Below are 12,326 nucleotides of genomic sequence, written 5' to 3'. Positions count from 1 at the left end.
AGAGGGCTCAGCGTGTGCCATTTCCCTGCCAGCTGCTGCAGGACATGGGCTCGGGGCACCATGAGGGATAGTAGCTCCTTGTTTGCTTTATTCGAGACCTCGGTGCCTCTGGTCCTTGTGTTTGACCCCCTCCGAGTGAGTAGAGGCGTTCTGGGCAGCCACGGCCAGCTGGAGCCCTCTGTGCCCCCTGGCAGCCCTGTCACCGTGGGCAGTGTCCCAATGTCCTTAGTGTCCCCCCGTCTGAGTCCTGTCCGTCACATCCCTGCATCCCCGAGCAGCCAGACATTCCATATCCGCGCTGCCGGCTCAGGCAAGGCTGCCGGAGAGGGCGGGAGGAGGTAAAAGGAAATGATGGATTTTCACAGCCAGGATGGGAACAGGGGCTGTGCCAGCCGGGCGGCGCTGTGCCCGTGCCTCTGTGGCTGTCCCCGTGTCCCTGCGGCTGTCCCCTCGCTCCGGCCACTCCGGAGCTTTATGTAAGGCTCAGGCGCCAACATTTGGGCTTTTTCTCCCCCGGCGGCTGCTGTGAAGGATCTCCTGCCGCCGGTGGGTGGGGAACTGGCTCTCTCCTCACATGAACGCAGCATCTCTCCCCGCTCCATCCTCGCTGCACGGAGGACGTGGAACATGCGAAAACTGTGAAAGCAGAAAGGGAAAAACCAGAGCAGCTGATGCCACCCCGCTGCGGGGGGGTGCCTGTCACCCCGTCCGTCCCCAGTGTCCCCACGGAACCCGGGGCAGACCCCCCTCCCCAGCGCTGCCCCGAGCCGGGGATGCCCCAGCCTGCGGCTCCAGCTGCCGTTCCGCCCCCGGGGCCTTTGTGCGGCCCCCTGGGACTCCCCCGCGCAGCCTCCGARCGGGGATTGAAGAATCAACTGCTGTGAGCAGCCACAAGATCCTCCAAAGTTAGGTGGGAGGAGAGTTTTCCTCCTAAGAAGATCCCTGTCCCTGTTCCAGGATCCCTGTCCCTGCTCCGAGATCCCTGTCCGTGCTCTGAGATCCATGTCCCTGCTCTGAGATCCCTGTCCCTACTTCAGGATCCCTGTCCCTGCTCCGGAATCCCTGCCCCCATTTCAGCATCCCTGTCCCTGCTCCGGGATCCCTGTCCCTGCCTTGGCCCTCCTGGCACGCTGGGTRAGGACAAGAGGACAAACGGATGTGGAGGCTGCTGAGTGCTGCTGAGACACCTTTATATCTAATTAGAGCTGGACTCTTCCTCCACCTGTTTCCTGAGGCGGATTTGAGTCCCAAAGAAAAAAGAGATTAAAAAAAAAGAGACAAATTTGTTCTCCAGCTTTTTTCAATTCTTCAGAGGAAGCTGGTGTGGGCACCAGGGGAGCAGCATCCCCACAGCAGCACAAGGCTGGAGGCTGCAGGAGATTGCCGGGTCCTCCCACATGAGCCAGGACCGCAGCTCCACACACTCAGGGGTTCCCGCATGTGCGGAGGCAGAGCTTTCCTTGGAAATGGGGAGAATTCACCTTGGTTTGAGGATTCTGTCTCTTTGCTGGTTTTGGGTCTGGCTCTGCTGTGGGGTGAGGCTGCGGGGCTGGAGCTGTTGGACACAGCAGATTGTGCAGGGGCAGCAGCTCCCTGTGCACCGGAGTTGGGGATTTTGCTGGGAAGRGCTCGTGTTCCCGGTCCCCTTGCTCCCGGCCCCGCAGGCTCACACCAAGCTCCCCGCTCCCACATTTCCCAGCACRAGCCCTGTGGCTGCTCCGTGCTCCCCCTTCCCAGAGCAGCTCCTCGCCTGGTGGGAGGATGAGGTCCCTTCCTCAGGATGTGAATCATGTCTCCATGGGAGGCTGCCCCTGCTCCCGCTGTCGCCTGTGCAGAGGGGCTGCTCCTCCGCCCCCGGCAGCGCAGGGAGGCCACGGAGCCGCCGGCACAGGGAGCTCGGATTTGACAGCTCCATGGAGATCCCCTGTGTGGCGAGGAGTGGAGACACCGCTTCCCACATCGCTGGCTGTGTTTTGGTGCCTTTTCCACAGCAGGAGCTGGCGGGGGGGAAAATAAGATTAGAACCCACACTTTTATGGAAACAGGAATGAACTGGGCTGGTTTCCCCTCTGCTCCACTACTGAGCTCCCCYGAGAGCCACGGGTCAGGGTTGTTTGTCTGTGTTTGTCCCTCCTCACACCTGGGGGGACTTCGCTTGCATTAATAAACATAACAGTTTCCTTAGAGGAAGGAGCTGCTGGGATGTTCATCCCAACGTTTCAAAGTGCTGGATCCTTGGCTTTTATGAAAATTAYATGGTCATGAAAATCCTGCCTTTAATGTGACATGACTCAGAATGTACTAAATAATGAAGAAAGTAAAATAAGGTAAAATTATGTAAAGTAAGGAAAGAAGAGAGAAATCCCCTGAAAACAAGAACCTGGCTTTTGTTCTTTTATACTTTTGTACTTTTGTACTTTTGTACTTTTGTACTTTTGTACTTTTGTACTTTTGTACTTTTGTACTTTTGTACTTTTGTACCTTGGCCCAGCAGTGACAAAAGTTTGAGTGTGATTATTGTGATTATCAATACTCGTAGGGGGAAATGAAAGCCACATTCTCCATGTTCCACATGCAGCAGTTATGGGGGCTGTGCTGGGGAAATGGGAACATACAGTAAAAAACAACAAGGCAGAAACAGGCAAAGCCCAGAGTTTACAGTTAAAACGAGCAGAATTCAGAACTCAGCCTGGTGCGGCTCCACGTGCAGTGCAGCAGCRCTGAGGGGAACACAGCGCTCCCCTTGAACAGTGCACAGGCAAAGAGTCAAAACGCTGTGTTATTATTGCCATTATTGCTCCGGTTCCTTCCCCTGCAGGAGGAGTTATTTCTGCTGTGCAGATTCCTGTGTGAGCTYGCAGTGAGTGGGGCTCCAGGGACAGGGGGGGATCCCTCAGTGTGGCTGGAGCTGTGTTGGGCACAGAAAGCCCCACCTGTARCCCCACACTCCCCAGGGATGTTCCTTCATCCCCTCTGGGCACGGCACAGCACAGCACAAGCAGGGATGTCTCCAATTTATTTCTCCTTCTTAGCAGGAAAATCAGGCAGCGCTGTGAGAGGGTGCCAGCCTGCYGTTCCTGGGAGGGTGACATCAGCAGGACAGGTCAGCCCCGTTTTATTACTGTAATGAACCTTTTAAAGCAGCTGCATAATAACAGCCCTGGGCCTATTTTGGGAAAGTCTCCTGGGTGTTTAATTCCATGGAGTGAGCGGGGCTTTCTTCACAGAAAGAGCATGTAGGATGGAGGGCTGGATCACAGCAGAGCAGGGATGGTCTTGGGCCTCAAAAGGGAAAGGATCACGTGGATGAAGAGCCAGAATTAAATCCCAGAAATGAGAATTTAGAAAGACTTGTTCATGGAAATGTATTTATGGCTATGTTTCAGTTGAAGTTGTCTCCTGTTTTGATKGGAATTCTCATCTCCTCAGCACCCAGACCAGGACAATGCAGGATCAGGTGAGCCCAGGGAGACATGGATGTCAGAGGAAGAGGCTGATGGATCTGATTTGCAGTGTCCATGAGTTCTGTCAGGGAGTGAGAGAGAAGGATGGTGGATGTCATTGGAAAACTCCTCTGTGCCAGCCAGCTGAGGTGATTGCAGTGGGTTGGTGAAAGAAGGTCATTATTCCAAATGTAAGTTTGAAAAATCATTCTGAAAAGACCTCTGAGGTGGTGGCTTTGTGTCCCTGTGCCTGTGAGTGAGCCCTGGGTGTGTGGCCTTGCATGAGCTGCTCRTAGCCATGCTCTGCTCCCCAGGGCACGGTCAGCTCTGTGCCCAGCCTGGCACAGCTGCTCTGCCTCAGCTCCTGCCTGGAGCCCCTCTGGGCTTGRCTCGTGTAATGCAGAAAATTAAGGTAGAAAAAAATTATTCTGGCCTTAACAGTGGGAACTCTGTGACTGCTGAGGAGCCAGCACTGTCACTGCCAGTCCTGCCGTGGGCACGGGGCAGTGCAGGTGTCCCCATGTCTGGCATGAAGACATCGCTATTCACCTACAACCGACTCCTGCTCGTTCCCCCCGCTCTGCCTGCTCTGGCAGTGGGACAGCACGGTGTCCCTGCCGTGGTGACCCTGCCCGGCCCCGTCCCCGGGCTCTGTCCCTGCCCGTCCCCGGTGGTCCCCGCGCATCCCCGCGGGATGCAGATGCTCTATGCAAATGACGGGCCGGGCCCTATGCAAATCAACATGCAAACCAAGGGGGCGTGGCCGTGCCAAGGGCGCGCGCGGGGGGGGCGGGGCTTGTCGTGCAGCGAGGCGCCGGGGGGCGTGGCCGGCGATGCAGATGAGGGGCGGGGCGCGCGCCGTATGTAAACGAGGGGGCGTGGCCCGGCGGGCGGGTGTCGGAGCCTCCCGCCAGCTGCGGGCAGCGGCCCCGAGCGCGGCCCCGGCAGCGCGGCCGGACACAGCCCCGCCGGAGCCAGCGCCACCGCAGCGGGCCGGACCGGGCCGGCAGCCCCCGCACAGCATGGCCGAGCCGCCGGCTTCAGCGCCGGCCCCCGAGGGCGAGGAGGGCCCGGTGCGCTTCGCCCGCAAGGGCGCCCTGCGGCAGAAGAACGTGCACGAGGTGAAGAACCACAAGTTCACGGCGCGGTTCTTCAAGCAGCCCACCTTCTGCAGCCACTGCACCGACTTCATCTGGTGAGCCTTCCCCCCGGACCCCCGCAGCCGCTCCGGGACACCGGCTCGGCGGGACATCCCTCCCCGTGCTCGCCCAGCGCGGTGGGGCTCATCCTCGCCCTCCTCCGGGCTCAACCTCCCCTCCCGTCCCGTCTCCCCTCGCATCCCATCCCTCTCCCCCCGGTGCCCGCTCCCCGCTTCTCTCCGGCCGGCGGCTCCGGGCAGGGTCGTTGCGCCGCGGGGCCGGTGTCTCACTCCGCCTCTCTCTCCGCAGGGGCTTCGGCAAGCAGGGATTCCAGTGTCAAGGTGAGTGTCGCGCTGCCGGGGGGGCTGGGGGAGCCCGCACTCGGCGTCCGACCCCCGGGACCGGCCCCGCATCTCCCTGCGGGCAGCATCCCCGCGGCACCGGCCCCGAGCATCCCCGCGGCTCCGGGAAGCAGCTTAGTCATTTTTTTAATCAACCGAGCAACTAGTCGGTGCCTTTAAGCCGGTCGGGTCTCGTTAGCAGAGATAAGCACCCAGGACTTCAGCTAAATCCCCCGAAAAAAGGCCRAGGGGAGTTTGTTTTTAATGTACTTAACACCAAAACATGTGTTTGGGTGGCAAACGGGCTGGGCGAGGGCTGCTCCGGGGCTGGAACTGCGCAGCCGGCGAGGACTTGAATGGCTTAGTTGTGTTGCTGGGGGAAAAAAATGAGGCTTTATAACAAAATATGTTGCAGTAGCCGGGTTACTATGACCAGAATTCTTTGTTCTGATAATGCTGGCATTCTGGAGGGGCTCTTCRGGGATTTGGGATGTCCCCTCGGGAAATTCGGCTGAATTACCCAGGCGTTATCTGGTTGCTGTTGTAGCCAGCCCTGCTCCTGTTCGCCCTGTCCTGTGGGTCCCACCTGTGTGGGGTTCAGCTCTGGGTGTGGGGTTCAAATGGGGCTGGTGCTCGCAGCTGCTGGCAGTGAAATTTTGCTTTTGTGAATATTTGGGACGGAGTTTTATTTYGGTGGGTGGCTGACTCCCAAGTTGAGGCATTTGGCATGAAAACCAACCTGCTGTAGAGCTCTAAAAGGCTCCTCCTGGCAGCTGTCCTTGGGGTTTTGGTGTGGCACCGAGTCCACACTGTGGCAGGGTGGGTCTCAGGGGTTCTTTCACCTGCAGGTGGGAGCTTTGCTCAGGAGCATCCCTGCAGCTGCCTGTACAAGCAATGTAAGCCTAATCCAATTTAAACGATGCTGCTGCTCATCCTTAACACTTGCCACACGAGTATAACCTTAAAATACCAAAACCATCTCCCTGCCACGGCCCAAACCCCAGCCTAAAGGCCTGGACAGGTGTTGGCAAGCAGAGGAAAGTGGAGATGGAGACKAAAACGTGTCCTAGGGCTGTTTCTCAAGGTCACAGCTTCCCCTGCTACCTGAGGTTTCACACATGGGCAGTTCAGTCACATCACTGAGAGGAATTYTCTCTCCTGTGGGTCTTCCCAGGCTGTTAATTCCCTGACTTTCCTTACAGGGATGGTGTATTTGTGCAAACACGATGCCCATGAAATTTGGTGGGGAGCAAGTACCGGCCCAGCAGGGTTTTCCTGCATTATTTCTAGMGCTCTGCTCAGTCCTACCTAGAGCATCCAGTGTCGGGTAACTGGCRCCTTTCCAAGTCTCTTCCAGCTGTCAGGAGCTGTTATCCAAACCTGTAACTGTGCTCTTGCTTCAAGGTTTATCCTGAAATGTTTTTGGCCAGTGTTAAATCAGCCCTCAGTGCTCGGGCAGTAGGTGGGCCCGGGGAGGTGGTTTTGGGGTTGTTGAGCAGTGCAGTCCTGGCCCTGGCTCRTGGGGCAGGAACCCTTGTGAGCCTGCAGTGACAGCAGGAGCCTGCTGTGCTCAGTGACATCCCCGAGGGTGTGTGACTGCTCTGTGACATCCCTTTCTGCCTTAAAAAGTCCCTTTCCAGGCTACTCTGGTATTACCGACATGAATGTGCAGTCGGGAATCTTTACTGTGCAATAGGGGATTTTGCRGATTGAGGTCTGCAGATCAGCCCAATCTTTACTTTCCTAAAACCAGTGGATCTGTGGATTTTCCCAGATCCCACCTGTGAGGTGCCAGGGTGCCCAGGTGAAGGTGCACCCATGGGTGAGGCAGCTGTGGGGTGATGCCCATTGGGGTGGGGGCACGAGCAGCTGTGCCCTGGGGTGGGGGACACAGGGGACACACCATGGGATGGGGGACACACCGTGGCTCCCTGCAGGATGCTGCCAGCTTGGGAAGCCAACACCCAAGTCTCTCCCAGTGCCATCTACCCTGGAATCGCATCTGCCTTGGGGTTTGTCCTGGTTGGAGGCAGAACTGGGGGTGCCAGGGCTGGCACTGCCCTGCTCTGTCCCTGCAGCAGCCTGGGCTGCTCCGGGGGAGCTGTGCTYGTGCTGGGTCGTGCAGGTACCACCAGCTTTGTGTTGTGCTGCAGCTGCTGTTGAACTTGGCAAATATTGACATGGAGGCAGAAACTCCCTGGACTGGCTTTTGTGCAGGGGTTCTTCAGCCCCACAGGGCTGGCAGGAAGCTCTGGAGTGAGGGTCTACCTCTGCCTTTACTGAATTTGGCTTTAATTTAACTTTAACAACTTCCCCAAGTGTTTTATCCCGTTGTTCCGTGGGATGGCTGGAAATGCAGCTGGGGCACACGCCTGTCTGCTCTCTCAGCTGTTCCTACTGCTGTGCTCGCTTTAAGTAGGTTTTCACCTGTGCCCTGATTTCTTTCTAGGGCATTTGCAATAATTAGATTGTTAATTAGCTCATTACTTGTGACTTTTGGCAGGAAGTTAGCCGAAACTGACTCTTTGTAGCTTGAAATACTAATGGATGCCACAAATGCCGCTTAATTGCCTGCTAATCTGCTTCTTATCCTCGTATACAATCTCCTTCTTATCCTTGTGAGCATCTGAAGACTTCCTGGGCCAACGTCTGTCTTTCAAGCCAGAAAGTGTCTGGGTGTGGCCAGGGGAGATCTGTGCACAGCCGGTCCGGGAGCAGGGCTGGTTCTGGCAGGTTAACAAAAAGGAATCGATATTTTGTGGGTGCTGGAAKCTGAAGCGCCAGGGATGTGCCTGGAGCTGCCAGGAAGATGAACTCTTCCCGAGGAAAGCTCGATGGCCTCTGGCTGCCTCTCAGCCCATGGCACACAGGGGYTTTCTGGCTCTGCTCTGTCGTAGCTGGAAGATGTAGGAACTTCTCAGGAACAGAGAAARGGGAGRGTGTGTTCTCCCCTTCCTGGGCTCRGGGATTCATCCAGGGAATGCCTTGGGAAGCAGGGAGCAGCCCCGTGGTATCTGCAGGCTGTTGTGGGGAGGAAACAAGTGGCCAAGTCTCGGTTCTCCTGYTGTAGGATGGTAAAGGAAAGGGAATTGGTTTGAAAGCTTTGGAGAGCGAAGTTCTGGGTTGCCTTCTGGGAATGTGCCGCTTCTGAGAACTGGCAGCTTTCTCCTTCCTGCTCGTGTTTCCCCCGCCTTGGCATCCTCGGGGCCATTTCTCCCGTTGTCCAGGCAGCTCTCGGTCCCTTTGGGATCGGGGACACCAGCTGTTTTGGAGATTTGGTGAGGGGGATGTGTCCCCAGGAGCTGGATTTGCTCAACCTGCAGTCGCTGGGGCTGGGCTGAGCTCCCACCCTGGGGGCCTGGGCAGAGGTGAGGAGCAGTGGAACGTGATTCACACTCAGGAGCAAAAAATAACCTGCATCTGTTACTGCTTTCACGTGTACAATGTAGGAAAGATCTTGGAAAGGAGAATCTTGATTCTTAAGAGAAAGGGAAAAGAAAAAGCATAATTTGCTAATGGGTACTTGGATCTCATGCAGTAACTTTTCTGGGGAGAGTGTTTACTTCTTGTCCCTGCTTATGACTCAGTAAGCAGAGATATTCTTTAGATTAGATCTCCTTCCAAACTTCATACCACACAGAATTCCTCCCTCCAGGTTTTCCTCTCCCCGTCCTCCAAGGCCAGTGCTCTCGTTCTGTTTTGTATTTTCACGAATCAACATCTGAGACCAGAGCCGAGCGGCTGGAAAATGTCACCGAGGCCTTACCTCTCAAGCAAGTATTTCTCTCTTGTTCTGTGCCTTCCCAAGCCACCCTTCCTCCCCCCAGACGGAAGTGAAACCCATCACACTTCGCTCTCCTCTGCAGCTCGAGCCACTCTGCGGGCTGGGCTCGGCACCGGCTYTTATTGACTGTATTAAACAAGTAAGAAACAAAAGCAAAACAAACTCCAATCATTCGGAGTTGCCTCAAACCCAGTAATTTCGTGTCAACATATTATGCACACTGGAGAAATGTTAGTGTTCAAATAGACTAATTAAAAATGTTACTGCAATTACTTTTGCAACACAAATGATGCTAATTATATAATGCTGCAGAAATTGGAAACATGATTTCGGAGGGGTTTTTTTTTTTTTTTTCTGTGCGCCTCGCGGTGGTAACGCAGCTCTGGGTGCTGGAGTGGGTCCCCGGGGTGGTGAGAGCAGAAGGAGCTGTGTCCCCCTGGGACAGCAGGAACAGTGTCCCCACAGAGGGCAGGAGGAGCCTGTCCCCACCCCAGGGCAGTGCTGCAGAGCAGGTACAAATAGAAAAAAAGGGAAGTGTGGCTGGGCCCCTGCGCTGCACAGATGGGCTGTGGCTGTGCACGGCCGAGTGAACGCGGAGCTGAGGGAAGATGGGAGTGTGTGCCCCTTYCCAGGCTGGGTTTGAGTGCTGTCACCTGAGCTGGGCTCCCTAAAGCTGCCCRTACCTGTGCTGGGTACCTGTGGCTCAGGGGAGCAGCTTTGGAAGGAGATGAGCTTTGGAAGGAGATGTTTTGGAGGCAGTTTGTGCTCTGGCAGTGCCGGGGCCGTGGCTCAGCAGGGACAGCTCATTGTGCAGCCCTGTCACTGTCCCCCTGCAGCACACAGGGGCTTGCTCGAGTCTCGCAGTGGAAGTGGTTTCTCTTTCTCTTTTTTTTCATTCTTATCTCTGGAGATAGCTGTCATCCTGAAATGATCTTGGGCCCGGATAACGTGGTGGTCTGTTTCCTTGCCGGGGTATCTGCTGCTGACTGGTGGCAGCCGTGGGGTGCTGGGTGGGGTTTGGAGCTGTCCCCTGGCATTTGGGTGCCTTTGGGGTGGCAGGAGGGTTCACAGCACGCCTGCCTGGTGCCTGTTGGCACTGACCCCACTGCAGAGGTTAAACCACCCCGGTCTYSAGCCTCTGYCGGGGTTATTCTCCAGCTATTGAGTCTTCCCAGGGAATTTAATGCCTGGGCGGTCTCTAAGGAGACTTCTCAGCAAACAGTGCAGGCATTTCTGCACTGCCTGCTCGCTCACACACATGTGATCCTACAAATTCCTGCAGCACACGGGTCCCTGGCAGGGTGTGTAGGGCATCCTTCACTGCCAGCGGSGTGTGGGCGGGCGCTCACCTGTCTTGGCACCGGCAGAAGATGCTGYGAAATGGAGCAAGACCTTGAGATTTTGGTGTGTGCTGTGGAACAGGAGGTGGGCTTGAACCTGCTCTCAAAACTTGGTGTGAATTCTGTCAACTGCTGGGSTTTCTGCAGGAGCTGGAGGGAGGGGAGTTGCGCAAGCCCGTGCTGTGGGCACCTGCCCTCCCTCCCAGCCAGAGCAGCTCCTCCTCCTGCAGCTCAACAGGCAAAAATCTAAAAACGCTGGAGAGGCTCCTCAGTGCCATCCGGGCCCCCGTCGGATCTATCAGCAAATAAGTGGCATGATCACAGTGCCGAGGAAATTAACTTCTGGCTGTGCCTGTAATTTAGCCGAGGGCAGGACTGCCTGAAACGCGGTGCTCTAAGGGGTGTGATCACAGGGGAGGGTGGAAGCGCTYTCCCCGGCCTGCACTGAAGGTGTGTGATTATGAGAGGGGATGTTTACCATGGTGRGTGGGATGGGAGAAGTGTTTGGGTGGATTTTCCCCGCAGCAGCCAGCTGTGAGAGGATTATTGCTGCACAGGGACACAGCTGCCAGATCCCACCGTGGGCTGGTGGCCTTTGTGTGACAGTGGTCCAGCTCGGGCCCCGGGGGGAGCACAGAGTGTGGCGGAGGGTGTTGGTGAGATTAATCCCTTCRTGAGTCATTATTCTGCGAGTCCATAAATTAGAGCCGCTCAGAAAGGAGTGAGTAAGGGAAAGGATCACCACAGGTCCTTGGCCACCGTGTCCCTTGTGCTCTTGGAGGTTGCCAAGAACAAGCCCTTTGGAAAAGGCAATTAAACAAAACCAGGGAGGCTGAGCCCTTGTGTGGGGTCCTGGATGCAGCCTTGGGCAAGGGCTCCCTGGGTGACAGACTGTGCTCAAACTTGGTACCTGAGGGTGAGGTCCCTCAGGTTTCCCTTTCCTCATGGAAAAGAGAGCTGTGGGCTGTTGTTCCCCAGCTCTGAACCAACCCATACATCCATGGCTGGGCTGGACTGGTGTTGGTGGCCTCTGTGCCTTGGCCACGAGTCCCTGGAGGCAGAAAGGTGATGTGAACATCAGGGATGTAAAATAACACAGAAACCGCCTTGTTTTTCCAGACAGTGACCCAATGGATGGAGGTGRAAATCTCTCTGGAGCTCTTCAGCCCCATCAGGGCTGGTGTCRGGGTTGCTGCCCCAGCAGAGGGGAGGTGTGACCCCAGCTGGCCCTGTCCTGCCCCCCTGCAGGAGCCAGCACCAGGAAGTCAGTTTTTCCACAAGAGCCACAGCAGGGATGGGGGAACAGGAAGAAAGCTCCGGTGGTGGTTGGTGGCAGCCAAATTTTGCGTTAAGCAGAAGCAATTCCCAGCAGTAGCTGTGCTGGCTGCAGCTCTTCCCAGGGAAGGAAGGCTCTGTTCCAAACCACAGCCTGCTCCTGCCGAGCTGCCCCCAGAGCTGTGCTGGCACTGCTGCAGTCACCGGTGCTCGGGGTCCCCATGGGCAGCACCGAGGAGCAGCCAGGGGCTCTCCCAGGGAATGCTCTGTTCCCTCCCTCTCTGTCCCATCCCAAGGAGCCCTGGGCAGTGAATGGGTGTGGCTGTGGTGAGGGACTGCAGCTCTGRGGTGCCTGTGGGGTGACAGAGCTGTGCCCCGGGAGCTCCTTCTCTCAGCACCCCAAATGTGCCTCCCCTTTGGAGAGGGTGGCCAAGACTCAGCTGGACCAGCCCAAGGGGTGGCTCTGGCCAAGCAGCCTCTTCCTCGAGTGAAGATGGCTYGTCTGCCTCTGCTGGGCTCAGTCCTGGGCTGTTGGGATTACTTTGATGCAGGCTCTGAGGGATTTGTCCATCCTGATTTTAGACTGGCCTCCACTGGAGAAATCAAACAAGTTAAAATGCCCTGGTTGTGAGGAGGCGCCTGTGCTCTGTAATTAATAACTGGCCAGCAGCACTGTTTTTTGTGCTGTTTGGGATGGTTCCYGTTGCTGGCTGAGCCCCTCTCAGTGCGGTCAGCGAGCTCTGGCCATCGCCCTGACAGCTGCTGGCAGCTCTCGGTGAAGGAAGATGCTCATGAGACGTGACAGCTCCGCTCCCGCAGCAGCACGGGGCAGATGGAGCCGCTGTGCCACTGCTCCTCCCTGGCATCTGCCGGGCTCTGCCGGCCACTGGGCACTGCTCCTGGCCACATCCTGCTCCACAGCATGCCATGGCCCCGGGATGGCCCCTGCGGCCATCCTGATGTGTGTCACCAACGGGGACGGGGCTCTGTGTCACCTCCTGGGA

The 12,326-nt window shown here is 56.7% G+C and overlaps 1 protein-coding gene across 2 annotated transcripts in view; it reads left to right on the top strand.

Annotated features, from left to right (window-relative positions):
• Window positions 1–4,378: 4,378 nt before the first annotated feature.
• PRKCB (protein kinase C beta) overlaps window positions 4,379–12,326 on the top strand; it is a 92,946-nt gene continuing 84,998 nt past the window's right edge. Inside the window, exons 1-2 of one of the 2 annotated variants that reach the window (XM_057371213.1) lie at window positions 4,379–4,638; window positions 4,892–4,923. In XM_057371213.1, coding sequence (XP_057227196.1) covers window positions 4,466–4,638; window positions 4,892–4,923 — 205 coding nt within the window. In that variant the 5' untranslated portion in view covers window positions 4,379–4,465. The remainder of the gene's footprint in view (window positions 4,639–4,891; window positions 4,924–12,326) is intronic. The other variant, XM_057371212.1, reaches the window with a different exon arrangement.

The sequence above is a fragment of the Malurus melanocephalus genome, unplaced genomic scaffold (genome assembly GCF_030028575.1).
Source record: "Malurus melanocephalus ecotype Western Australia unplaced genomic scaffold, MMel_1.1 scaffold_143, whole genome shotgun sequence".
NCBI lineage: Eukaryota > Metazoa > Chordata > Aves > Passeriformes > Maluridae > Malurus > Malurus melanocephalus.
This window is presented reverse-complemented; position numbering and strand designations above follow the sequence as displayed.